Source organism: Lepidothrix coronata, unplaced genomic scaffold (genome assembly GCF_001604755.1).
Source record: "Lepidothrix coronata isolate B3197 unplaced genomic scaffold, Lepidothrix_coronata-1.0 Scaffold283, whole genome shotgun sequence".
NCBI lineage: Eukaryota > Metazoa > Chordata > Aves > Passeriformes > Pipridae > Lepidothrix > Lepidothrix coronata.
In genome coordinates, this window is record NW_016690463.1 from 507,911 (window position 1) to 535,155 (window position 27,245).

The window sequence follows — 27,245 nt, forward strand, 5'->3', positions numbered from 1 at the left end:
CACCTCCCCAGCGCACTCCCTCCTTCATGACTTACTTTAAAATGTTGTTCCTCCTTTATCCCCCCCCCTCTCACCCCTTCATTTCAATTCTGAACCTCTGTTTCTTTTCTCTTCTGTTTTTTTCTCTTTTTCTGTAGCTTCTTCTTTATGTAACCGTCACCTTGCCAAAGCCCCCACACCCCCTCTCCCGGTGGGCTGTCGGGCACTGGAAGAGCCTGCGGCTACGGGCAGCCCTGCCAGGAGGTCCGCCCTCCTCTCCTTCCCTCTTGTTCCCTCCCGTGCGCTGTGCTGTGTGTCTGTGCGGGATCTGTCGCTCCCAGCGCGGCTCCGACAGCGTCCAGGCTTCCCGGGCTGCCAGAGGTAACGGCCAGAATGGCCCACGTTGCACTGGGTTAGTTGGATTTCTTTCCTCCCTCCCCATCTACTCCCCTTTTGCCATAATATGCACACGTTGCTGATGACAAATAGCGACAGACTGGGGGTGAGTGTGCGTAGCTGGAGGGTTTCGTTTCTGCCTCAAGTCTGGCTGCTTTGGATACCGCAGCTTCATCCCAGGGCCATCCTGTGCTCCTCTGACACGGCTGGAAATCCGTCTGTAGACCCGGGAATGTTCTCCGTGTGTCACTGTGTGAAGTGGGGATGGTGGATGCCGCGCCCTGTGGTGCTGATGGAGCCTGTTCTGGACAGCCAAGGCCTTATTTTCTGGCTGATGTAGCAAAGTAGGATTTTCTTGTACAGCCGAACTGCACTGACTTGTACTTAGATCGAGGGCTTCGCTTTGTTTTCATGAAGCCTAGTTAGCAATTATTTTTTTAGCAGTCCTGAATTGTTAAACTTTGTACCTTGTTTATTTGAAATTGAATTCAGTCAAAAAGCTTGAGAAGTGCCAAAGGATTGGTTGAAGGTAAAACCAAACCTGTAAGCGTGGTGTGTAGTGATCTCCAGCTGGTTTGGCACAGAGGGAAGGAGGCAGCCTGAGCTTCTTGGGATGTTTTTTCCTGTGGAGTGATGCACTTTAATTTTTAACCGAATACTAGTGACTGACTCTTTGCATCTGTGAACCTTAATCAAGGAATTCCCCTCCTTTAATGGGGAATGGTCTAGGTTTGGCCTCTCCCCTCTGTGATGTGCAGGCTGCTGGGAGGCTCTGCTGAAATCTGCTGGGGGTTTTTTTCAGAAGCACAATATTTTGCAGCACTTTCCAGTGACGAGGGTCGGCTCCCTCCAGCCGGGTGGAAGGAGGAGATCTTTGCAACCAACCAAGTGACTTTATAGATACAGTCAGAAAGGTTGTGAAGTGCTTGGCCTTGTGTGTGTGCTGTGCTGATTTGCCTGGTGTGTAACTGGCCCTGTTGACCACTGCTCAGAGCGCAGGGCTATCAATATCTGCACAAACGTAGCTTGGGACAGCATTTGCATTAGTACCAAACCCAGAGCCTGCAGAGGTCTCAGGTGGTACCTGTTCTCCTGCCACCAGTGCTTCCCTTGAGATGGCCAGATTTAGGAAGCTGTGCAATTCTCCAGCTGTTATGTTTCTCTCATTCCTTGGACTTTTTTGTTATATTTAAAAACTGTAGGATGGCTTTATTTGGGAGTAGGAGTCTGCAAGTTGCTCTCGAGACCATGGTTTCTGGGACATTTCTTCTGCCCCTGGGAGGTGCTGGGCTGGACTGGGGGAGGTGGTGGTTCATCCCCTGCGGGGGCTCAGCTCTGGGTGACCCACCTGTAGTGCTGCTGTGGCAAGAAGGTTAGAAGAGGGGTAAAACCCTTTTTTCCCTGGTGGCTTCAGAACCCCAGATGGGAATTTTTTTAAAGGTTAGTCTGAAGAGAAGCACAACCCAAATACCAACACTTACACAGACTGCCTTTATTTTGCAGCTCTATAAGAGTTTTGCTGTGCTGGTGCCTTGAGTCCTGCTTGCAGCTCTGGACTTCGTGTCTCCAGAAGGACATAGTGGAGTTAGAGGAGGGCACTAATGGTAAATGGGATGGAGCAGCAGCTGCCAGGTGAGATGGCTCAGTTTGGCCAGGGAAAGGCAGAGGTGAGGGAGGATCAGCCCCGCTGTGAGCAGGAGGTGGCAGCACATGTCCTCTAGAGGTCCCTTGCAGCCCAGATTTATTTGTGACTCTTGTTGCAGAGCTCTCCAAGTTCTGATGGCGCTGGGTGCCAACCTGCTAAGTCAGCAAATCGTCACAACTAGACCAGAGGAGTAACTTTTAAGGAGCAGGTACTAAACTTGTGGAATTTGTTGCCTCAGGTTGTTGAGACAGATGGTGTCAGCAGAAGGTTTTGGGGTTGATTGGTGGGGTGTTTTTTTTTAAAGGCGAACTCAGGGAGAAGAGATCCAGAGGGAAAACAAGGTGAAATGTCTGACAGCCATAATCCAGTGGTGGTGGATACTGGGGCAGAGGGAAGGGAGCAGAAGGCCCTGCCGGTGTCCACAGTGAGACTGAGCTGCAGAGGGTGGTGGAGGCTTCCCCACACCCCGGGGCTGGGGAGGGGATGGCAATGTGCCCTTGGGCTGCTGCCTCCGTGGCTGCAGCTGTTGGGGAAGAGGTGCCAGTGTGGGGAGAGGATGGCAACGTGAAACCTGTTGAGGACAGCTCAGAGAGGTTATTTGTCACCAGGTGTCCCCAGCAGAGCTGGGAAAGCCACTTCTTCCATTGGAGGGAGTGGGTATCTGAGTTAAAAATCATGCTTTGGGCTTAACTCTTTCGTGTGGCTGCTGGAGGGGATCTGTGCTCTCACATCCTCAGAGCAAACCCTCAGGGGGCTGAGGGAAGCCGGGGGGCTGCAGGGAACAGTGCAGCAAGGGAGAGTTTATGGCTGAAGGCATTGGAAAGGAGCAGCAATGCTCTGCTGGGATGTCCCTGCCGTGCCCTGGGGAGCTCCCTGGGCTTGGGGACTGAGCAGTAACGTGCTGGGGTTTGTGAATGCAGTGGTGTTATCCCAGTGCTCATGAGGGAGAGGGGGCAGCAGGGAGCTGAGCCTGCAACTGGGAATTGGTTTTCTCTCCAGCCAACCATTCACCTGCCCAGTGTGCTTGGCTGGACTCCTGCCCTCGCTGCTTCCGGCCCCGCTGGAGCAGGCAGACCCTGGGCAGGTCCGTGGTGGGGAGCACTGGGATGCTGTGAAGCTTGTGGGAAGGTCACAGGAACATGAGGAGACAAGGGCACATCAGGGAATGTTTTCCTGTGGGAAACAGGGAGCCCTGGCAGCACTCCAGGCCAGCCCTGTGTTCCGACAGCGAGAGCTGCGTACAAGCCAGCTTCTGAAGGTGATTGGGGGGCAGCTTGGAGGAGATGATGTTGCCTGGGGTTTTTTTGGGGAGGAAATGTGGGAAGTGGGAAATGGCTTTTGTCTCTGGCCATGTGGGTTGTTTCCAAATCAGCTGGACCTGCTGCATGGGGGAGCTGCTCTTGCTGGGATGACTCATTTTCCAAGGTAAGGCTGTGTCTGAAGGTCACCTCGTTAGCCACAGAGCACTGTAAACGTGTATACCAGTGCAGGCAGCACAGCCAGGGAGCTGCCCATAGGTGTTCAGGGCCTGTGCCAGGACAGCAGGACACTGCAGAGGTGGGTCACACAGACCAGGGACAGGGTTTGTGCCTGAGCCTTTTTTCTTGGAGTTGTCTGGCACAAGATCATTGGCACGGGTTTGTGCATAGTGCCAGCAAAATAAAGTGTCTGTCTCTCTGCAACTCACTGGGGCTGGGGGGTGCCTGTGCTTGGGGCTGGGAGCGGGAAAGCACTCACTTGGCAGTGAGGGAGACCTGCCTCTGCAGGATTTGGCCTCCTGGGAGCTTGCCGAGTCGGTGCTGTGGCTTGTGTGGCTCCGGGCAGCACAGGGAGGCTGGGAAGGGTTCTGGGCGGTGACCCTGTGGTGGGATTGGGCTGTGATCCTCACAAGTGCCTGTGTGCTTATGTGCCAGTGGGGCAGGGGGGAACGTGCCCTTCAACCTGGGAGGGAAGCAGCACGTGGAGGGAGAGAAGCCAGCGTAAGTTGACTGGAAAAGGTGTGCAACACACGGTGAGCTGGAAGCAGAGAGCACCGGAGCTGGGGCTCTCCTGCACCGACAGGGTGCCTTGCTGGGGCTGTGCTGCTGACACCCCCAGAGGACTGCACAGCAGCCTGGCTGGAGAAAACCGAGCCACTGGATGAGAAGGTCAGGGTCTGGAAATAGCATAAGGATTGCAGGAAGGGCTGGAAGGGAAGGAAGACACACACCCCTCTGAGAAATATGGCCTGGGGAGGGGTTTTTCAGGACACGAGCAGGAAGAGCTGGAACCTGTGGGAAGGCTCTTGTGGTGGTCTGTGCATGACAAGAAGATGGCACCTTGGAAGGCACAGGGCAGGATGGGCTCCAGGACGGGAGATGGAGCAGTGTTCCAGCCATGCACTTGGCCTGGAAAGGGAAGAGCCAGGAGTGAGGAGCACCAGAGCTGGGCTAAAGCCAGAACCACTGGAGGCAACGAGTTCATGTTGGTGACTTCCCTGGCACCCCAGGGGCTGCCCAGCACCCCCAAAGGCACTTTAAGGCACTTTGTCAGCTGTCTGGCACAGAGCAACTCCCTGGCAGCATCTGGGTAAAACTGATCCAGGTCTCGGATGAAAAGCACAACACCAGACTGGGAATCCAGGACAACTTTCTTTATTGCTACCAGAAGGCTTTCATCAGTACAATGGCTCCAGATACGATACCTTCCTCAGGGCTGTGGAGAGAGCGTACAGTCGGGACAGGGCGTTCTGAGAACGGGGTGTCACAGGGACGAGACAGGTTTAAAGGTCTGACTCTTGGTTAGAAGTTACATGAACACAAAACTCGAGGATCAGGGTCTTTCGTTTTGGTTTTGTGACTGACAGGGACACACATTCCAAACCTCAGGCATCCACAGCCGCCCCGGCACCTCACCCAGCAGTGCTGGGAAAAGTGTGGGCAAAACCAGGCTCTGCACAATTCAAAGCTTACACTTCATGGAGAGGGTAAAGCATTGGTGAAAATTTACACTGAGTGCAACATTTCTCGGTGCAAACAAGAAAAAAATACCGTTTTGGTTCTAGTGCTAGAAAATGCAGTAACTGCTTTCTGTGTTGGGAGAAGCAAACCGGTGTAACTGGAGAAGTCTCTGTGTGAGGCAGAGCACCAGGGCCAGCTGCCCTAGGGTTCTTCCAGCGCACCTTCACACTCCTGTGGGCATTACTGAAGTGTGGAGCAGCTTGCGAGAACTGGTTTGGGGTTTTGTTTAAAACCTTTTGTTTAAATCCAGTTTTGCAGTATTATCACATTTAAACACCCAAGTATTAACAAAAGAAAAGAGGTTTTTTTGTTTAGAAGGGCAAAAGAAAAAGCTGTGGGGCAGGACAGAACGTCAAGCACAAGACTGGCTGAGAATTAAAAAGAGCAAGCAGAAGGGGAGTGAGGAGCAGGTCGGAATGGGATCAGAGGTCTTAGTTGGCTGGGAAACCTGGAACAGCTCTGCAGGGTTGATGTGAGCTCTCAGATGTGGAGAATGGGTTACAACACACAGGAGCAGAAAAACAGTGGAACTGACAACACTAGAAAGGAACAGGTTTTTGCTACTTTTTTTTTTTGGTTGGTTTTTGGGTCTTTTTTTAGATTTTTATACTTTTTTGTGTTTTTAAGTGCTTAAATAGTGGAACTATAATTAGCCGCACAAGAAATAAAATTCAAAAAGGGTTGGGATTTTTTTTCCCTGGGGTTTTTTTGTTGTTTTTTTTTTTTTTGGCTCCCTTCAGTTCAGCCTGACAAGGTATGGCCCTTTCTCCCCCCACTGAGGACACGGGCTGCCGGGTCCGGCGGGGCTCCTGGAGCGGGTGGTGGCACTCGCAGCTACATGACAGACACCGGCTGCAGGGGCGGGCAAGGGGACACGCTGCCCTCCTGCCGCGAGACGTCGGCGCCGCAAACAGAGCCCATGTTCTCCAGGGCCACGACCTCCGGGGCGAGGTCCTCGTTGTAGAGACGCTTGATCCCGTCGTAGAAGTCGTCCACTTCCATCTCTTCCACCTTGCGCTTGGCGGAGGCCTGTTTGCAGCCGCCGGCGGGGGCGGGACGGCGCTGGTAGAGCGCGGCTGTACCTGTGACTGGCGCTTCTGGCCGGCCGTTGTCCTTGGAGAGACCCGGCCCTGGGACAGAGGAGGGCTGGCGGTGGAACGCTCCTCTGTTACAGGTCACCAGGGTCTGCTGGAGGGGACTGTAGACATATACAGAGTTGGGCAGCAGAGAAGGCTGCACAGTGGAAAGGTGATGTGCCACGAGCTCCCGGCAGTGGATCAGCTGCGAGCTGTCCATCTGGAGGGGGAAGACAAGCAAAGGTACCGGCCTTGTGGGATCGCCACCATGGTGAGGAGAGAGCCTGGGCTCCAACAGCACCACCCAGCCAGGCAGGAGGAGGACGTGATACAGCACCCCTACCATGATGACCACCTGGGATACAGGCCCCTGCTCCTTCTTACACCTCTTGGGAATAGTGGTGAGGAAAAAGCTTAAAAGATACTAAAGGGTTTCACTGCCAGAGCCTTTCCAGTACTTGTCAGTATGCTGGGAATGAATGCCTGAACCACTGACTAGGAATTTTGCGCTGGTGTGTTATTTTCTCCCTGGTGCAGCAGGACTCTGTGTACATGAGGGCACCCCCTGGATGTGGTCAGGATGGAGCACTGTTCCTCCAGGCAGAAGCCCAGCCATCCCCATACAAGCGTACCAGCAGGCAGCCATTGGCAGCCAGGGATCCCAAAGCCCTGGCTGGCGGGAGCACTGAGCAGGATGTGTCTGCAGTCCCTCCCCGCCCCTCACCTGTGCCTTCTGGAGCAGCTCGATGATGAGAGCCAGCCAGTCGGGGAGCAGCTTCTCCAGCTCCAGGCTGACGATGGCCAGTGCCAGCATGGAGCCCTTGAACTGCAGCAGCTGGAAACAGGCCATGCAGTGCAGCAGCTGCTTGGTGAGCGCTGCCACGTGCTGTGACGGGCTCAGCGTGGGCAGCAGAGCCAGGAGCTGCGGCCTGCTGGACACTGCCATGGCATGGAACTGTGGGAAGACAAGGACAGGAGGCAGCTGGAGGCACCGACCTTAGGAACGCCTTGTGAGATGGCTCGGACACACTGGCATCCTCCAGCTTAACCTTGGAGGGATTTCCACACCAGGGGGAAAAACCCAGCACATTGAACCCACCAAAGCTTGGTGCAGCCCTTCCAGTGGGACCTGCCTGGCTTCTTTGGCAAGGCTTTTTCATTCAGAAAGTGCTTGTACAGAGGAATTACAAACATCCCAAGGTCTTTGTTCCCCTACAGGTAGAATTTTTGTTGAGGTGCTTCTCAAGACATATTTGCGCTGACAGACACCTGAAAGACCATCAGTAGCCCCTTACTTACAATATGAAGGAAATCCAGTGGCGTTGCCATGTGAAGATCCCAGTTCAGTTTATCCAGGATGATCTTCTCCATTCTGCGGATTTCAGCTGGAGAACAACCACAGAAGCTATCCCGAGCCAACACCTTCAGTACTGGAATCCTCTGCAAAAGCCAACACAAAAAAAGAACGGATTGCAATAGAAATCCTACCCAATGCTTCATTCCTGTCCTGGCAAGTGTCAGCCACTGTGTGGAAGGACTGGACTGGAAGGACAGATACTCTGACAATTGCAAGGTAGGAAGAACAGTTACCTCATCTTCCTCAATGGTCTTTGCAGCGAGGAAGAAGCAGCTGATTGCAATACAGTTGAGGTACTTTGGACGGGCCTGCAGGACAGAAGAGCAGAGAAGTCTCTGTGTCAGCATGATGCAGAAATGATGCCCTGATCCTTCTGGTTGGACATCCCAAGCCCCAGGGTCTCCATGTGGATCAGCAGGCTGACCTCTAACTACGCCCTGGCGGTGGCAGGCTGTGCCAAGCACAGATCCATGCTCCGTGACATCAGCTGAGCAGAGATCTGATCTGGCAGCCCCGTGATCGGAATGGGCAGCACTGGAGTGGAAAGAGCTCGGGCTCAGGCACTGCAGCAGAAATGGGAAGGACTGTCTTGCCTAGGGAAGTGTAACTTGGAAAAACACCACTCAGTTGTTTTGCACTACAGTTCCCAAACCTGTGGCCCAGGGATTAGTGGAGGAGAGCCAGTCCCTTCCATGGGAGATGGTTTAGGCAAGGTAAATGAAATTTGGATGGGAGAGGGTTCTGTCTGTGAGCTCTGTCCGTGTGACTGTCTTTACAAAGAGCTTCACTCCCACCATCAGTGTAACAACCACTGGACGTGGTCCCCTCCTCCACAGTGGCCAGGGGCGGGGAAAGGCAGAGTCTGTTCCTAAACCTTGGCACAGCTGGAGATGCTGAAAGCAAAGGTAAGTGAAAATCCTGCAGCAAACCTGAAAATCCACTCACAATTTGTACTTGTGCACTCAGGTGTCCAAGAGAATGAAAGCCCTTAGGGCAGGACCAGAACTGGGCCCTGCTGAGGGCTAACGAGTGCTGTGCAGTGACACACACCAAGACTGCTGGCTGTGGGTCACAGCCAGTCCCAGCAATCCCAGACTGTGTTCCTGGGGATGGGAAAGCACCTGATAAACAGGAGTTGAGCTGCATCAGAGGAATGAGAGCTTTATGGGAGAGGAGAGCTGGGGGAAGGAGCACAGAGCCCTGACGCTCATGCAGGCTAAGCCCCTTTCCCAATCCCTGCTCGCTGCCTCAAGCACACAGAGGGCTCCTGACTTGTATTCCCATGCTTTCTGTACACACTCCTTGGCTGCTCCAACTTACTGAAAGAAAAACTGTCCTTGAGGGCATTGGCTGCTGAGGGACTTAAATCTTTCCCATCTCAGCATTTCAGTAAATCAGTTACTTTGGGATCTCCTTAAAAATAAGACCTTCCATGGCTTGTATGAAAACATGAGCATTATTTATTAATGTTTAAAGGGTGGGTTAATGAATGATGATTCAGTTGTGTTCTACCAAACTCAGTCACGTTGGAGTGCAAGGGCACAGGCTGGGAATGCATGTTCCTGCTTCCCTTTCCTAAGGGATACAGCCTACCCAACGTGCTCGTGGTGAGATGAGACACGTGCAGGTAAGAGAGGGATTTGCCAAGCACAGAATGGTAGCTGAGCAAACACGGTAAGAAATGAACTTCCCAAAGCCTGACCTCACAGCTCCAGGGTGGGGATTCCAGGCTGGAGCAGAGTTTGTTCAGTCACTGGGCAGGTACAAAGCCACAGCCCAAGCACAGCCCAGGTAACTCTAAGGGCTGGAGGAACAGCAGGTCTCACTTGCAAGGAGCCCAAGTGCTGTTTTTTACCCCCTTCTTAAGCACTTTCTATGGTGGAACACCCTTAAAAACAAGGGGGGTTCCTCTATTCTCCTGTTGGGGAATAGGCAGTGGGTTCAGCACCACCGGAGGGGACACGTGTCACACAGAAGCCTGCACCTGTCTGTGCTTCCCTGCCTCCTTCACACCCACTGGACATCAGCCAAAAGCTGCAAGTCCATCAGCCTGGCTATAGAGCAGGCAGGCAGGGAACTGCTCCCAGAACAACAGTGGCCTCTGGCTCTATATTCTTTCCCCTCCTTTTTTTTTTCTCATTTCCCTGCACCAGCCTACTTGCCAGGCCCAAATCTCGAACTTTTTCTCCCAGCTGGTTCCCTGCTAGTAGGTGCTCCTGGCAATCCGAGCGGAACACGAGGTGAATGTAGTTATAACACCTGCGAAATCGAGGTGAGCACAGACCTTCCCAACACTTCTGTCCGAGGGCGCTGCGCCTCGCTCGGGTTGTAACTGTTTTAACAGTTTGTGGGCACTGCCTTTACCTTCTGAGTCTGTTCAGGGTGAGACTGGGCTCTTGGTATCTCAGAGCCCACCCCAGATGAGGCTCCGGAGCAGCAGGTGCCAGCCTGTCCACGGGGAGCAAGGAAGGGGTGTGAGCACCAGGGGGGAAGGAAGAGTTTCCGTCAGACTGCACACACCAACAGCTGAGTGGGGGGTAGGAATCTATTCCAGTTTAAGGATCCACAAATATTTACCTTTACTGCAGCTAAAAACCTGTCCAGGAGGCTGATGGCCAGGGCGAGCGTTTCTGGGTAAAGGTGGAACTGGTACTTGAGCTTGGCCAGCCACTGGATGACCTCATCCCTCTGCCTTGGAGAAATGGCTACATCCTGGGGGAGAGAAAAACAAACTGTTCCTATACACGGGCTGAGCAAGTCCCAAAACACCAAAGGTTTTACCTCTGCAGGAGTCTCTCTGCACGGGAACAAAGCCTCCTTTGGCAAGGGGAGCCTCGAGCCAGCCTCAATCACCACTTTGTTCCCGCATTACTTACCTCATCCCAAAAACCTGCCCTGGAAGAGCAAGCTTTCCTTACAGCAACCCCAAACCTCACTCCAGTGTCACTGTACAGTGGGGATAAGAAGAAGGATGTCTTGTAGTTTCTCACAGCTCCAGCTTAGCTCCCAGAGGTTTATTATTTTTTTAACCTCCTCAGAACCACGTGGATGCACAGGAATGCCCCGCTGGAACAAAACCAGCCCAGAGGGGAGGGACCCAGTTGGAGTTTTGAGAGGAAAGGTTTATTTTTTCTTCAAATTATGGAGATTTTTTAGCTCAGTGTATGTTAAAATAAAGAAAATTGCCAAGAGTGTACAAAAGGCTTTTAGTGGCTCGGTTAACTGGGAACTGGGGTGGAGCAGGTACCATTTCACCTGCGCTTTGGGTTTGGTGTTCGGTTTAAGTTTTTGGCCCCTGTCCTCCCCATTGATCTGTTTAGACAACAGCTAAATTTCAACCACATGTATAGCTCAGCCATTGACATCAAATCCTTCTGTGTGACCGAGTTCAGAAATATTTACAGCTTTTCCAGAGCCTTTCACATCATCCAAGGAACTGTCTGGTCTCACTCCAGTGGGGATTATTGGGGATGATTAGCAAGGATGTATCCAGAAGCACAAACAGCTGGGTTGTTACTGCCCTCCCAGCAACACCAGGAGAGTGAAGCAGCAGAAATTTAAAATAAAACCACCCCACAGAGATGCAAAACCAATACTTCAGGCTCTGTCTACCACCCAAACACCTACTGTGTACTTTCCATGGACAGTAACTTGCTTTCTACCAGGGCTTGCTGCCCCTCCTGCCTTGGAGTCCAGCCCAGGGGAAGGCAGAGCTGTAATCGCAGAGGGGCCTCCCTGGGAACACGTGTCACCCCTTGCCATGTTACTGGCAGTGTGACATCTTTACTCTGCACTGAGCTCCCTTCCTGGTGCCACAGAAGGGGTGGGGAAGGTGGCGGGGCTCCAGCCACAGGGCTGGATTCTGGGCTGTGGGACAGCAGGGGCACAGCTGGTGACTGCTGCTCACACGTGTCCCCCAGTTCCCTTGGGAAAAGTACACCAGTCCCAGTGCTGCTGTACCAGGGGTGCCCTGAGGAGAACAAGGGCCTGCCTCCCATTCTGTCCCAAGCCCTGATGGTGCCCTGGTGTCACCAGAACTGTCTGGTGATCGAGATGGGCCTCTGCTCTCAGCTGCCACTCAACGCTTCAATAAAAAGTACCTGCCATTTTCTCAATTCCAAGAAATATGGTTGTTTCTAAAACTGTTGATGCAGTTTCAGGGTGAAACGTGAGCCCCCCCAGGGGCAGGACACTCGCTGCCAGCAGTGCCCTGCACTCCTCCCAGGAATGCCAGTTCAAGGGGTGTGCTGGGAGCACAGTGAACACACCACACAGCAGGAGAGTTTATTAAATGCTCCGCTAAAGCTGTTCCGGACACAGAACAGGGACTGAGGGTGAACCTGTGGAGAAAAATGGGCTGAGGAGGGGGTGAAAATGGCACCTGTGGCGCTTCCGCCTGGGGAGGGAGGGCCCTGCCTCAGCAGCATGGGGGCATTTCAGCACCACCACAGCCCTGCCCCTTCCATCCCTGGAAAATCCCATTCCTGCTAGATCCGGCAGAAATGGGCATCGGCTTCCACGGCTCCTGGCAGTGTCTGCCCTGGCTCGGCACTGTTTTCCCTGTGCCTGCCAAAACAAAAGGTTAGGCCTTCTCCTAAAAACAGCACGGGTGGGAAGGGTAAGAATGCCTCTCATCCTCAGCCTCCTGAGATCTGCCCTGAGGCCAAAAGGCCCCAGTTCAGCCCCAGAGTGATCTTTACCAGCAAGGCTGTAACACAAACTACACGCTCGGTGCCTGTAAGGCCTGTGCTGGCTGTGGGAAGGGAAATGGTGCTTGACCCAAACCCTAAGCGTGTGTAAGATGTAAAATTAAACCAAACGACCCTAAAGCCCCATGGCCCTGTGATGGGAAGGAACAACTGCAAACACCCTCAGCTCGGTGTATGTGCAGCACAAGGAAGGCTCCAAAATTAAACTGGCTCCTTAAGAACTACCTGAAGAAGCAAAGGAAAGGAGGTGAGTCTCCAGCTCTTTTCAACATCATCCTACAGAAAGGGTCTACTCCAGTCCCTAACTGCAAATGAGGGAGCAGGAGGCAGGGGGGAATTCCCTCGCACACACAGAGCAGGGACGGTTGAGCGACAGACAGCAGTGGGACCTGGTCCCCCCTGCACCCACAAGCCCTGCTGCTGCTCCTGCTTCCACACGAAGTATCGGGCTCTACTCCCCTCCCTTGGAGGTGTCCCTGTGCCACCCTCAGAATAAAAGTAAGAAAATGCAGCACAGTAACATTAATTAAGCAGCGAGGTCACTGTTCCTTAGTTAATTGAAACTAAAAGCAGCAATGAAACACTCGGTGGCTGAAAGTGAGGAAGTCCCTCTGGGCTGGAAAGCCCAGAGTTCTTGCCTGGTGTAGAGGTACTTTCTGTGTGTGTCCCTTCTGCACCAGATAGGAGGGTCAGGGGACACGACGTGGGTGCAGATCACCTCTAGGAATGCCCCGAGACTTCTGGAATATGCAGGCTAAAATAAACATTATCTATGAACTCAAACATGACTCAGTTTTATTGCTGCCCCGTCTAGGAAAAACACCTCACCTGATACTGTTTTCCTTCATGTCTGCTGTCCCAGACAGGTGTTTTGCCCTTTCCCCTGTTTGTTCCTGTGTGGCCTCCTGGGGAGTGAGCAGGTGACCTTTATTAGGACTGGAAGTAAACTGAGATATTCTGACTCCTCAAGAGGTCCAGAGAAGAAGTGGGAAGACAGGAAGAATGAGCCAGAACAGGACAGAAAGCAGGCATGACACAAGTGACACTGTTTCTATTAAAAAAAGCCCCAAAACTCTTGGCTCACACATCTCTGTGCTGCAAAGTTACTTGGTAACATGCAAAAATCAACCTCTGACCAGGCTTTACAGCTTGATTTCTAGCCTTAATCCCATGAAAACTTTGGAATGTCACCTGCATCTTGTATAACTCAAGGGGTGGGGGAAACCAGAAGGGAAAAAAGAAGAAAAAGACCAAATCCATTCAGAAGCATGAGGAGGGTTCCAGACTCAGCCCATCTGTTTTTTCAGGCTGAAAAGCCCTTGTGAGATCTGGCTTTGCTATGTTGCACATACCCGGAGCACCGGCCTGCATTTAAAGTAGGGGATGGGAGTTTTCAGACAAAAAGTACTAAGGAAACACAAAAATCACATATATTAAACTACCAGGAACAAAGTCCCCAAGAGACTCTGCACCCTGTCCTAAAAATGGAAAGTCTTCCTGTTTCTGTAACTATGGGTTTGTTTCTTCCTTTCAAAGGTCTCAACTGACACATATTTAGAAACTGCATTTGTTCCGGTTTTAAACACTAGAACCGAAAATGTCTCCTCAAGAGTCAAAACTGAAAGTTTCCTCCTGCAAAATACCCCCGGTGTGTCTCCAGTCAGGCTGTTCAGATCTCTGCAGACGCACTCCCGTCTGTCCCTGGCAAACCAGGTGAGCTCATTAAACCTCTGTGCAGTCAGCCCACCCTCGCAGCAGGGAATGGAAAGTTCCACACGCTCCGGGGTGCCAGATCTGATCCACAGAAGACTGCACATTTCCCGACTGTCACGGCAAATAAACAAGTGTCCTGCAAGTGAGGTTTTAGGCTGCTGCAGCTGCTTTCAGAAGGCAGTGGCTGTCAGGGAATCTGACCACCTTCCAGATCTTACAGAAAATGGGGTAATTCACACTGAGCGCCATCGCCAAAATGAACGCCGGGGGCACACGGGACAGTTGGAAAAGCTGGGTGTCGTGAACTGCAGGAACAGAGAGAAACCTGTGATTCCACCCAGTGTTCTCAGCTGCCCTGTGGCCTCACAAGTCTGGGTTCCCCCCCAGCAGCAGCTGTGTCTACGCTTCCTCTCCATCTGACCTTCCTACAGCTCATACACATGGAGCTCTCGCTCCAATCTAGTGATTCCTCACTGCCAGAAAACATTCAGTAGCACAGCACTAATGTCCATGTCTGAACTGACACGGGGGAAAACAGGAAGAAAAAAGTGACACTAAGACAAGAGAGTTTTGGGGGTGGCAATTCCAGGAGCAGAAACCCTTGGGGACAAGCACAGAACAGGGATTGCTGCGAGCTCTGCCTAAGGCAGGTAGGTGGTGGTTTCTGAGCCACCTTCACCAAGGCAGAAATGCAAGTGCCTTGTCCCTGTGAAATCTTCCCCCATGACTCTGGTGTGGTTACACTCTCTTATCCTCTAATCTTATCTCCCTACATTATAATCACCCCAGGAATACTGCCAGCAGGGAGTGACAGCCTGGTTTACCATAAGCCAGAGGCTTAAACTGTATGTGCCCCAAGACAGCCACAGCTACATATGCTTCACACCTCTGACAACCACGTCACTCATTTGGAAACCACAATGTGGATTAAACAAAACTAATACTGAGGCCCTTAAAAATGTATATGCTCCTACCCAACAGCAGCAGTTTCTTGTTTGCCAGACAGAAAAAACAAACAGCACAGGGATTAGCTCTGACAACAGCTGACCTACCTGTATGAACGTTTCATGTGGCGTAACAACAGCAAGACGGGCTCCGAGTCCTTACTGTGGTTATTTCAGCCCAACCCAGCACCGAAGGAGCAGAAACCCTGTGAGAACCATCCTCACATTTCACATTTTGTTTTGAACAGAACTCTGTGGAGCGCAGAGGTGCTTCTGGGTGCACATGTGAGACACGCACCTCCTTCCGAAGGAGCACAGGCCCAGCTCAGGCTGGGTGAGGCCGTGAGCAGCCTGCTCCAACCTCCCTGCTGCACAAATTGAGCAGGGGCTTGGACTACGGAGCCCCTGTGGTCCCTTCCACTCCGAATTTTCCTCCAGTCCTATGAGAACATTCCTAACTGGAACAGGCCAGCGCCTGGCCCTGGTTCCCTTGACACGAGCTTACACCCTGCTCCATAAATAGCCCTGCTGGAGTCAGTGGGGTTCTTCCTGGAGCAGTGCCTTTCCCAAGTCAGATCAACACTGTTATTAATGGACTAGTCCAAGAAATGGAGCTGCTTTTAAGAACTGTTGCGAAGTTGGTGCCCAGTAGAAATAGGCACTAATAAACCACACACTTTGTAAAATTAATTTAATTAAGACAATGTCTGTATGTGCTTTCAGAGATGTACCACTGTGTGCTGCTCAGGGTGTTCTGCACCCCCGGGGGCAAGTGTGCCCCTCAAATAAAGGGGGAATCCCTCCCTGGAGAGGCCAATTCCCCAGGTAAAGGTAACCCCTCCTGAAAACACCTCCAGTTGTTCCCACACCAACACACCCAGGACAGCCTCCTGCCTTTGCTGAGATCAACGAGATATTACCTGATTGGGCTGAATTTTCGGCACATGTGCTTTCCACATTTGAGCTTCCCTAGAGATTGCCGTCTCCAGAAGGAGAGACAACCTCTGGCTCTCCAGGGGTCCTGAAAACTTCATGGTAACCCTTGGATCCACCTGCCACCCAGCTGGATACAGCTACCTGCAAAACCAAAGACAGCCTGATGAAACACTGAGCCAAAGGCAGCACAAAGGGGACTACAGCTGCAGGAAACAGAACAGGCTCATCTGGGCCACGCAGGGATCGCTGCTTGGCAAACCTGCCCACGGAAACCCAACCCAGGTGGCTCAGATTTGGACAAAGCTGGGCCAAAATCACCCACAGGTCTCCAATCCCTCTGTGGGCTGCAGATTCCTGTCACACTGAGGTTTTCTGCAAGAGCTCTCCCACCTCAGCACTGAGAGGTGGGAGAGGCTGCTGGCAAATCCATGAGAGAGGGAGGAGCTGCACAGCAAATACAGAGGGGATTTCAGCAAGCTCTGTGCAAATGAAGATTCAAGGTGCTTTCCCAGAGCTAAGGGAAACCTTAAAGACTGATAAGGAACAAATATTGTTCTTCATTCACATATCCTGCACCAGGTATAAAACCACATCCAGTACCACTTAAAGCCCGTCGGGTTTTAAGTGGCAAATAAACGTCAAGGCCCTCAGTCCTGAAAAACAACTCCTTTTATTTTAGATTTTTATAAAACAAATGCTTCTCCATGAACAAGGGAGAGGCTGTACTGGGTAGGCATACCCCTACACAAGGTCTCCACGTATCAATGGAACGACCCAAGGTTTTCCAGCTAGAGGGAACACCTTGAATCCAGGATTCCTGAGCAGGGCTCCAGAAGGTCTGCAGTGTGTCTCACAATCACTTCCCACCAACCCCCAGAGGGCCAGTGTGGGCTGAAAAATCCCTATTAGAAGTTCCTCCCTTGCCCAGGGGGATACTCTGCCTGGGGAAGCGAAACTCCAGAACCTCCAACCTCACGTTATTTATGTGCATTTAGTCATTTCTGCATTTCTTTTTTAAACCTGGGGCTGATCCCGAGGACACTCACTGTAAATGGGGCCAAGGGGAAACAGGGATGCACATTCACAGCCTCCCTCAGCTCCTTCCCTCCGGGGCTTCATGAGCATCTCATTATCCTTCCATCAGACACCACAGGTTTTCCTGTGAGCTGGGCAGGTTCCCAAAGGCCAGATCCCCCACCGTCTCCAAAGCCACCAGCACTTCCAAAGGAGGGGGAAAGCCCTGGGAAATGAGCAGTTCAAATTACAAGGAACAGGTGAAATATGTTGTTCCCTTCGGCAGAGAGGGGTGGAGCTGGGGGACCCCTTCCCACCTTTCAAGTCCAGAGCCCCAAAAAGGGGTTTCTCCAGGCCTGTGCAGGGCAGAAGATGGGTGATTTACCTATTTATTTATTATTTAACTGAGCCTGCAGGTTGCCAGCTGTTACATCCCCGGTAATGCTACCCGGGTCACATCCACCAGTCAGCTCCAGCCTCTCAGGACACACCTGGAGAAGAGCCGAGAGATGCACCAGGTGAAATATGTGCCTGGAGAAACAGGACCAGGTCAGGACCAGAGCCACAGCTCAGCCAAGCCAGCACACAGGCCAAAGCCGGGCCCAGTGCTGAGCACTGAGAGCAAGGAGACCAGGAGCTCCTGGCTGCACGCTCATTAGGAAAGAAGCAGGAGCTATATTTAGCCCAACCATGTCTCCTAATATAAAATATTGATAGTCTTTTCTTGGTTTTGCAGGAAGAGAGTAATTAGCCACCATTGGAGAAAACACAGGAAAAATTTCAGGCCAAAGTGAGCATCCTCAGGCATTGCTTTTTTCTGTGGTGACTGGCAAACATTCCCACTGTATTTACAACACAAACGGGTTTCAGAGGTCTCTGAGCCCAGAAAAGCACTTTTAGTCATCCTGATCCCTCTGGAGGTTGTCCCTGTGCTGCCTGGGCCCCAGCAGAGAGCTCAGGGTGTTCCTGGAGCACCCTGACATAGCAGTGAGCAGCGCTGCCAGCTCCTCTTGAGCTGCCGAGGGGAAAAGAGAGGGGAAAATAACCTTTCCTTTCTGAACTAGGGACGTAATTCAATTGAGGGCTGAGGCCTCATAACCTTTGTAAGGGAAAAAAGAAGAGGACTGACGTGCTTGAAAGTTTCCCTTGGAGCAAGAGCGGTGCACAGACTTTTCCAGCACAGAGAGCAGGGCCGGGCAACCGGCCAAGCACCCCCAGGCTGAATCCAGTTTGCATCTCCATTTACACAGCTCTCCATCAGATACATGCATGCCATTTGGAAAAAATGCCAGCACATGTATGCAGGCTTCCCAAAACACAAGGGAGGCACGGCAGAGCGGGATCCCAGAGGACGAGAAATGGGAGGGCCGGCACAGCTTCCCAAAACCCAGCACAGGGAAGTCGTGTGAAGATCACAGAGGGACAGGAGTCCCTTCTCTCTGCTCAGGGCAGGATGATAAAACCTGAGCAGTGCAGAAAAGCAACACCAGCAGCACAGATCCCTGTCAGTGCGGCAGCACCTCTCAGAGAACAGTAGGAGGGTGCTCCAGCCAAAAGCTTCCCTGGTTTTTCTGAGACCCGAGGCTGGAGGAGCTGCCCAAGCTGGGACAGCCACCATGAACTAACTCACCCCAGCTTTCTGCTTCTGTTTCACTGATTTAAAATTAAACTTTAGCTCCACGGTGGTGGCTTTTTGTTTGGCCTTTTTTTTTTCCCTGTGGTCACTTTGGGAGTTTTTAAACCACTGCTCACACAGTGCCTATGGTTTCTTAATCTTCACTGGAAGGTCAAGTGGCTCCGCTGAAACCCCTTAAAGAGCAGTTTGGAAGCTAATAAAGGAGAAGTGAGCCAAGTCAAGGCACCGGCTTTGACGTCTCCTGAGAAGTCACAAGCTGCAGGTCGGATCTTGCACTGAAATTTGAGAGTCAAAACTTTGGTGTGAGGTTTTAACTTGTGAGAGCCATTAAAAATCACCTGCTTATCCATTAAAAATAGCCCGACTTGGTCCACAGAACGTGACCCACCTCATAAAGATCTCTCTTTGGTCCACGTTTACAGCTAACTTTACTAAAAGAAACACTTTTCAGTTTCCCCGGGAGAAATTTTAGGCTGCAAAGTGCTGCAGGCTATGGTTTCCAAAAGCAGTTTCTGGGGGAATTGGGGCAGACAGCTCTCTGGACAGAAACACTTCATGGTTTTGGGGATGCGTTTGTGTAGGATGCAAAATAGGAGGGTTTTTTTATTTTTAGGCTTTGTAATCACTTGCACTGACAATAAAAAGTGCCTCCTGCAGACAAAGGATGCCGTCACAGGAACATTCACTGGCAGAACAAGCTCCTAACACAGTTCCTGATCTTCCTGCCTTCAGCTGCAATTCAGCTGTGCCAATACATCCAGGGCAGTAAGGGAAACCTCTTTGGGTTTGGTTGTGGGTTGCTTTTTGTTTGTTTGAGGAGGTTGTTTGTTTGCTTTTTTAACACAGCTCAATTTGGAAACATGAACAACATCGGTCCAGGTGGGTATTCTGAACAGGAGGGGTAATTCTAGTAGTGCTCAACCACTGATTTCTGCAGACCTTTGTCAGCGACCAGCAGCCAAATCTGCTTCAGCTGTAGCAAGCAACAATAAAATCTTACAGATGACCTGCAGACAGATTTTTCTGGGCGGCGGGGGGGAAGGCAAAGCAGAAGGAAGAGAGGAGGAGACTGAATTCCTCGGAGCTCCAGCCAGCCATCTGTGATTTCAAAGGATCCAAACCTACTGCTAGAAGAAATCCTCTAACTGCAAGTTGTGATTAGAAATTTCAAAGCTGTGGGCGGGGGGCTGGGATGGATGTTAATTTTAGTACCCGGGGCTTTCTCTCAGCTTAACTCTTTCCTCGCCCTGCAGTGCAGCAGCCTGGAATGTGTCAGTGTCAGGCCTAAAGGAGCCCGCAGGGGATGCTGCACCTTCAGCCAGCAGCACGGCTGAGTTGTGCCTAAGCCTAAATTCGGGAAGAGGTAATTTCATGGAGGCTGGGAGCTGGAGAGGGCCCTTGCCACTTGTCTGTGTGACTCACCCCGAGCTCACTCCCACAGCCTGCTACAAAGGCAAGCCTGTGAGATATTTTGGCAGCGTCGCTCACGTACATCATATGCTCGCCACTTCTTTTCCTCCAACCAGATTTTTCCTGGGAGTGCAAATAAAGCTGACCTCATTTTAGTGCTGGTTTTCCAAACGGATGAATTTTTCCAAACATCTTAAAGGAACCTGCCAGCTAAAACCACGGGTCGGCAACAGCAAAAAGAGAAGGCAGAGCAATGTTTTGATGGGAGGGAAGGGAGGAGTTTTAAGTCTATTTTGAAAGAGAAATCCCAGGGTCCATTTAGCAGCAAGGAAGGAGGAGCAGGAGCCCTCTGGAAAGGGCTCCACCACAAACTGGACTAGTTTTAACAAACCTTTGCTTTACTTTGTTCCACCAGCCTCGTGACTGACACCAGGGGTTTGCTGTTTAAGGGAAGCTAAAATGGCATTTTCCAAAGTAGGGCCTTTTAAAAAACAAGGTAGAAGATGAACTCCTGACTGAACTTTCAGACAATGTCACCATTCTTCCCTCCTGGCAGGATGGGCACGATTCCAGCCCCATGCCCGAACTACTCCCTGTTCTAACGGCTCTGTTTGGAAATGCCAGGGGAGGGGGAGGAGGTCTGCATTTGCTTTTTGCCTAACAACTGCCAAGATGAGTCCATTTAAGCCCCCTTTGCCCAGAAAGGCCTTTGGTCAGTAATGGCTTAAATGTTCCGTGCCACAGCTCCCCGAGTGATGCAAACAAGCTGTTTGAATCACAGCTCCCTCCCTTCTGGGGCAGCGTGTGGAAACATATCGAGCACACTGTGGATAAAAGGTAAAGCCGGAATGCAGCCCTGGGAGAGCAGCTCCAGCTGCACAACAACGGATGCGTTTGATGCAAAGAGGGGATGAAACTCAATACATTTTAATGAGTTCTGCTGCGAGATTTTGGGTTATTTGAACCTAAAAATCAAAGGAAAATGTAAACTCCTCACAATGCTTATTAAAATCAGCCAAAAGACTGATTTTGGTAGGAATGGGCCCTGCTATTGTTCGGCAGCAGATCCCAAGGCTTGGGAACAGCCCTGCTGCCAGGTCAGGAATGTGAGCCTTTACTGTGTGCACTGGGGTGTCACATCAAGGGCGGGGACAATTAGTGGTCACATGCTGAACAGGTGGTACCACCTCCTTGTCCAGAACTGAAGCACCAGACAGGAATAAAGCAAAGAAACATGAGTGTTCGCTGAAATGATCCCTATTGTTATGGGTTTTTTTCAACCTAAATAAATCCAAGAAAGCCATGGCTGGCCCTGTACCAAGCTGTCTGTACACCACGAGCACAGCTCCCAGTGATGACCAACCAAGGTTTACATAGCAGCCTCTGGGTTCTGCTTTGGGACCCTCTGGCTCTTTTGGGGACAACATCCACGGATTAGAAGAGAACACCTGGGAACCCTCTGAGAAACTTGAGGGTGCTGCTGTTGAAGAGCCACCAGGCCATGGGCCTGAGGGAGCCATAGCAGCTCCTAAAGAGTATCAGCAGCTGCCCCCTAATCAGGGAGGGTGAGGCACCCTGGTAGCAGCACCTGGGCAAGGGCTATATAAGGGGCAACTCGAAGCAGCACTACTTTTTGCAGGTTGTGACGAAGGAAGGAGGGACTCAGGTAGGCCTGTTCCAGTATAACCAGTCTCAGGTTTGGTGTGGCACACCGTGGGGCAGTTTGGCCTCTCCCTTGCAGAGGATTTTTTGTCTTGCAGGAGCCGTGGCGCCGAGTGAAGAGTTTTTAGGAGGAAGCAAGCAGGCTGCACAACAACAGCAGGGGAGCTTTATGGGAGATGGATGGGACCCTGTCTGGGACTCAGCAGCCAGAAGAGCCTCAGCCCCCCTTTGCAATACAGAAGCAGGCAGTGTCCACTTCCATCCTCGAGGAGCATGTAAGTGTCTGGAGAAGGGAAAGGGTGGAAGTAGATGATTTCTGGCACTAAAAGGAAAGTTCGTGCCCCACCTAAACGCTTTTAACAACAAAACAGGCTCACCACTCTTGTTAAAGGGGAGCCACCTGTGCATTTGGGCAAAAAGTATGGGCTACCTGCCCCTAAACCAGGCCAGACCTCTAGGAAGGTGGTGTGTGATTGCAGCAGTGATTCAATTGACTATGGAGATCCAGGGGAGGCAGACAAAGGCTTCTTAGGCCCTAGTGATGTTCTCCTCAGTGCTGGCCACCAGTTGGCTGCAGAACCAGTCTTGGTGAAAGGGTTTGAGGTTCTACAACCACAGAATCCTGCTTGTGGTGCAGCACCTGCTTGGGAGCGACAGGATCCACCTTGCCAAGCCAGGCAAAGGTATCCCTGCCATTGGAATGCCTGGCCAAAATTTTACAGAGGGCTTCAAAGCAGGTATGGCAGTGCAGGTACTATGGGAGTGATGGGGCTGGTGAACAAAGGACTTGGGGTGACACGTACACTGAGAGCAGCTTGCCTGTTCTTCAGGCAGCAACTGCTGAAAGCAGAGCAGGAAGGCTTTAAAAGGAAAAAAAAAAGGGGCAAACCAAACCTGGCATTATGTAATGTCTCACTGCCAGTCTCCTAAAAGCAACACAGGCAGAGCTTGATTCACTTCTCCCACCACCAATATAACTAGGTAGAAATCAACAGTAACTTGAAGGAAGTCACTCCAAGGAAAAGCAAGCTCACAAAGTATGAGAGTGAGCAGTAATTTCATAAAATAGGGCCAGAGGCTTTCAAGCTCATAAAAGCCAACTCTCTACAGGCGAGGGCCAACAGGCATTCGGAATTGAAAGCATCATGCACCACCTTTTGAGTAATATAATCCCCTGAAACCAAATAAATACAATGCCTCTGTGGGCAAAAACACAGAGACAGGACTCAGCAGTAGCTCTTTTTGTCTTTCGGCAGTAGTCGGTCATTAACATCAATGAACAGCAATAAAACCAAACAAGTTTATACCCAGTTCAACACCCACTTCCAAAAAATGTCTGACTACAATGGCTTGATTCCTCTTGACAACAACAAAAGGGAATTTGGTCTGAAAGCCTAAGTGCTCACCAAGGCCAATATTTTGCTTTGCAGATTCTGATTGGCTTCGGGGTAAATTATCAGTGATTACAGCTAATATCAGGATACAGTGTGAGGCAGTAGAAAGAGATAATTATGAGGAAATGAGGAATTATCTGCTGTTGAAACAATAGATCAATTATGAGGTACAGCACAGTAGCTGCAGAGCAGCATTCTTGGGCTCTGAGGGTACTGTCTTCTCTTTCTCATCAACCAAAGAGAACCCACAGTTATAAAGCTTAATTATCCTCCAGGAGCTCAAGCTTGCTGACTAATTAGTCTCTTGTTGAGACAATACAGAAAAGGATATAATTCCAATTGTCCGCAAAAATAGGATGGCACAGGCACAGTCCTGGCTCTTGCCTATGTATTTATCTCTCCTGCCTTCTGAGTATGAAGGTAACAGCTTTGATATCCGTGGTTCTGGACAGCCTAAAACCAGTCCCCAGCCTAAAATAAGTCAAGGCAGGGAAGGGAGCTCCGGGAGGCGGGGGTCCGGCTGAAGAGGAAGGGAGCGGTGTGTCTGCGGCAGTGTGCAAGGCAGTCGGAGTGTTCCCGCTGCTCAGCCACAGATGAGCTGGGTGAATCCCGCCTCGCTCCTGTCACTGCACACACACAGGCTGGCAGGGCTCTCACAAATGCAGACTAAGCTGGCTCTGATGCTCAGGGTATTACTACAGCAGTTGCAGGCTCTGTAGTTGCACGGCCACAGTTAGGAGTGCTTAAACTGAAGATGTGCAGCGCAAATTGTTAAAAAAGTAAGGGCTGAAGCTTTTAGGAGCCAAGTTCCTGTCTGACAGACCGCTGTAGTCGAGGGCTACCCCAGCCAAGAAACAGGACCTTGAGGTATACAGCAAAATACCACCAAAAAGGCACAAAAGCCTCTGGCAGATGGGTTCATCCAGCACCTCCCATCACCCCGGTAAGGAAAACGTTTGATGTCCGGGCTGATGAGCAGTACAGACTATCTGCAGTAACATGTCATTCCTGAGTGAGCTTTTACATGAGTTTATGGCATAGCAAGTGCAAATAGCCATTATGGTTAATAAATCAGTCTCGGTAATATTTGCAGTTAGCAAACACACAGGAAGGGAAAATGTCAGACCACATCTGCTCCATACTGAGACAGGAGACACCTGACATTTCCTTCCACCTCAATGACTTCACTGTGCTTGTTTGGCCTTTGAAAACAGCTATTATTGTGCTGAAATCTCAAAGAAACTACTCTCAGTGAACCAGAATCCCCCTTGAAATCCACCTCCTTGATGGCAAGCCTGGATTTCCTGCTGCTTCATTGGAGTGCCCTGGTGGTTCTTCGGTCAGTACCTCCCCTGCACCCGGAGTCACGGGAGCAAAGTAAAAAAGGCACAAATTGGCAGCTTCCTGGGCAGGTCAGCTCTAGACACCCATTCTACATCCTGCAGGGGAGGAATTCAGATCCCACATTTCACACCATCTGGAGATACAGGTCTTCTTCACTCACAGTTTGCTCCCCGCTCGGGCAGTGGAGTCCTAAGGGTTATATAATTTGGCAGTCAAAATATGATGTCTAATTTTCTTGAGGTCCTGCCCAGCCTTTTTAAAATCTGTTTGAAACAAACTGCAGGCTGCTTATCTATCCCTTCCATCACCCGGTTCAGATGGCTCATTTCCATCAGCGTGACAGATGTGCTGAACCTCATCTCATAAAAACACAAAGATTAGACCTGTGAATGTAAGCGCTCCCAAAAATCCAGTTCAGCAGGAGGTCAAAAGTAATTAATGCTTTAACCACTGAATGGTTGCAGGTGTGCAAGGGGAAGCATCTTCCACCGGGCCCTGAGGGAGGGCACCTTCCACCACACGGACACTGCTCCAGGCCTCACTTCAGTCCCTGCATGAGCTCTGCTGAGAAGCAGGTCAGCACAGAAGAGTTGGAATGGAAAAGGTAAGGGACTGTAATTACAGGGGACAAGCTCCAAGCTTTAAAAGGCTCTCAACACTTTGTCCACCAAAAAGCTTCTCCCGGGGCAGCAACACGAGCAAAGGCAGTGGCATCGAGCAGCCTCGTGCCTGTACTGACCTCTATTTAAATTGATAAATGTACGTCCATGGGCTGCAGCCCCGGGACATTCTAGCCTGGCATCCACCAAGGAGATGGTCCCACCACAGGAAGGCTCTTACCAGTTCACATCAGTATTTTTAAGCAGGGTCCCAGAGCAAACAAAGCACAGGATTTGGAAGTACAGATTGGACACAGTAAAAGGAGCATCTAAGGTCAGTTCTGCCACATCAAACTATACACGAGCTCTGCATCGGGGTGAAGGATAATTAAAAGTATATGTATATGTACGCCATATGAAAGTTCAGTTCCTGCTGGGGAGAAGCCAAAACACCAGCTTCCCACACCCCACACCAAGGTCTGTGTAGGCACAGAGGAGAGCCAGCCAAGCTACTTGAAAAACAAAACTGATTCATTTGCAGGGATCCAAAATCAAACCCTCGAGACAAGGAAAAGATGCCGTGATTTGCTTTTTGGAAGACAAACTCCTCCCCAGCCTCACCTTGGCTAACCTGGGCTCCAGATGTACCTGTAGTGGGACAGAGTGGGGGGGCACAATCAAAGCTGTCACCTCTGCATGGAAAAGGGGGAGATGCTCCCCTTTCCAGAGTGTGTCAGGACCACATGCATCTTGGTCAGTTTTAGTATTTTGGTTAATAAAAAAATCTCACCCTTCTGTCTCAAAAAGGGGCTGTGCCATGCACAGGCTGTTGCATCGCACTATGGAAAGAATGTTTGGGAGCAGACAAAGGCTGATGCTGAAAAGCATTTTTAAATTCAGGCTTGAAACAGTCTGCCTTTTAACACCCTTATTTTTAAGAGCAGGAAAATGAGGGATTGTTCCTTTTTCCCTCCTTCACAGGGTCAAAAGGGGAGGATATGGGAACAGGTTTTCCTGCGTTCAGTTTTCAGGAGGATTTTTTTTTTGCCAGTCTGCTTTCTTTTTACCACAGGCATGAAACAACCCACGGCAATCTCGTCCCTTTGAGCTGACCCCTGAAATGAATTTATGGAACACCCCTTTGAAGACGGATTTGCAGAAGGCAACGTTGCTCTTCCTTCAAGGAATCTTAATCTCTGCAAATGAAGTTCGTGAACAGAACAGAACAAAACCGGGGGGCCTACAGGCAAGCCGGAGAGAGACTTCATCAGGTACTGTAGTGACAGGACAAGGAGTAATAGGTACAGACTGAAAGAGGGGAAATTCAGGTTAGTTATCGGGAAGAAATTTTTCCCTGTCAGGGTGGTGAGACACCGGAACAGGTTGTCCAAGGCAGGTTGCGGCTGCTCCATCCCTGGCACTGTTCAAAGCCAGGTTGGACGGGGCTTGGAGCAGTCTGGTCTAGTGGAGGTGTCCTGCCCATGGCACGGGGGTCTGGGACTAGATCTTTAAGGTCAATTCCAACCACGTAACATTCGGTGATTCTAAATCTTCGCTATGACCAGAAAGTCACAGCCGGGGCACAGATCGGGGACCAGCACCGGCACCGCACCCGCACGGACACACAAAGCACCGCTCGCAGGATGCTTGGCGCGTTCGTAATCACAAGTTAAAACGCCGATAGCGCCAGCGCTGCACAGCGATGCCGTGCGCGCAGCCCTCGCACCCCCCGCTCCCCCCATCCCCGCCCGGCTCTCACCTCCCCTGCGCGGCGGCGGGGTGCCCGGCGGGGCCCGGCCATCAGCACCCCATGACGGGGCGGCGGCGCCGGGGCTCCTCCGCGGCGCTTCAGCACCGTGCGGGGCCCATGCCCGGGGCGGCGGCGGCGGCCGGCGGGCTCCTCATGTCGCCATGACGGGCGAGGGAAGGCTGAGGGGAGGTTGGGGGTGGAGGGTGGGGGGGGGAAAGGTAGGCGGGCCGCCGCCGCCCGGGAGGGAGGGAGGGGGTTAAAATAAAATAAAATAAAATAAAAATGAAAAGGGAGGGGGGGGGGAGCGAGAGGCAGCCCGCAGCCAGGCGCTTCCCGGGGGGATCGGGGAGGGGGGGTAGGAGGGGAAGAAAGCGCCGGCGAGGCGGCGCGAGCGCCCCTCAGCGCGGAGCCGCCTCACCGCCTCCCCTCAGCGCCGCCGCCAGGGGACAAAGCCCCGTGTGAGGAGGGGCGGAGGCCGCCGGGGGCTGGAGGCGGTTCTCCCCTCCCGGTTCTCCCCCCGCCGCCCGGTGAGGGTCCCGCCGGCGGGCGGCTGTGAGGGGGAGTCGGGGAGGGGAGCGGGGATTCTTTTCTCTGGCGGAAGAATCGCGCGTCTCGGTCGCTTCGCGAAGGCATCCGCGGTGCGCGTGCGCGCGGCTTCGCGAGAGCGCGGAGGGGACCTCGG

At 51.7% G+C, this 27,245-nt stretch overlaps 2 protein-coding genes across 5 annotated transcripts in view; one reads left to right on the forward strand and one right to left on the reverse strand.

Annotated features, from left to right (window-relative positions):
- SEPT11 (septin 11) overlaps window positions 1-3,706 on the forward strand; it is a 45,666-nt gene extending 41,960 nt beyond the window's left edge. For 2 of the 3 annotated variants that reach the window (XM_017836746.1, XM_017836747.1), the window contains exons 10-11: window positions 1,879-2,007; window positions 2,139-3,706. In XM_017836746.1, the coding sequence (XP_017692235.1) occupies window positions 1,879-2,007; window positions 2,139-2,214 (205 nt within the window). In that variant the 3' untranslated portion in view covers window positions 2,215-3,706. Of the gene's footprint in view, window positions 1-137; window positions 244-1,878; window positions 2,008-2,138 lie in introns of those variants that run through there. The other variant, XM_017836749.1, reaches the window with a different exon arrangement.
- Window positions 3,707-4,637: 931 nt separating this feature from the next.
- Window positions 4,638-26,955, reverse strand: CCNI (cyclin I). 2 transcript variants are annotated; one of them, XM_017836750.1, is made up of 8 exons: window positions 26,573-26,955; window positions 15,739-15,895; window positions 10,030-10,164; window positions 9,817-9,900; window positions 7,686-7,760; window positions 7,395-7,535; window positions 6,820-7,050; window positions 4,638-6,315 (listed from the first exon to the last, which is right to left on the reverse strand). In XM_017836750.1, exons 2-8 carry the CDS (start codon window positions 15,850-15,852, stop codon window positions 5,854-5,856), a joined length of 1,242 nt encoding a protein of 413 aa, XP_017692239.1. In that variant the 5' UTR covers window positions 15,853-15,895; window positions 26,573-26,955; the 3' UTR covers window positions 4,638-5,853. The 2 variants fall into 2 exon arrangements, with proteins under 2 accessions (XP_017692239.1, XP_017692240.1); XM_017836751.1 differs by lacking the exon at window positions 9,817-9,900 and having other exon boundaries at window positions 26,573-26,950.
- Window positions 26,956-27,245: the final 290 nt, after the last annotated feature.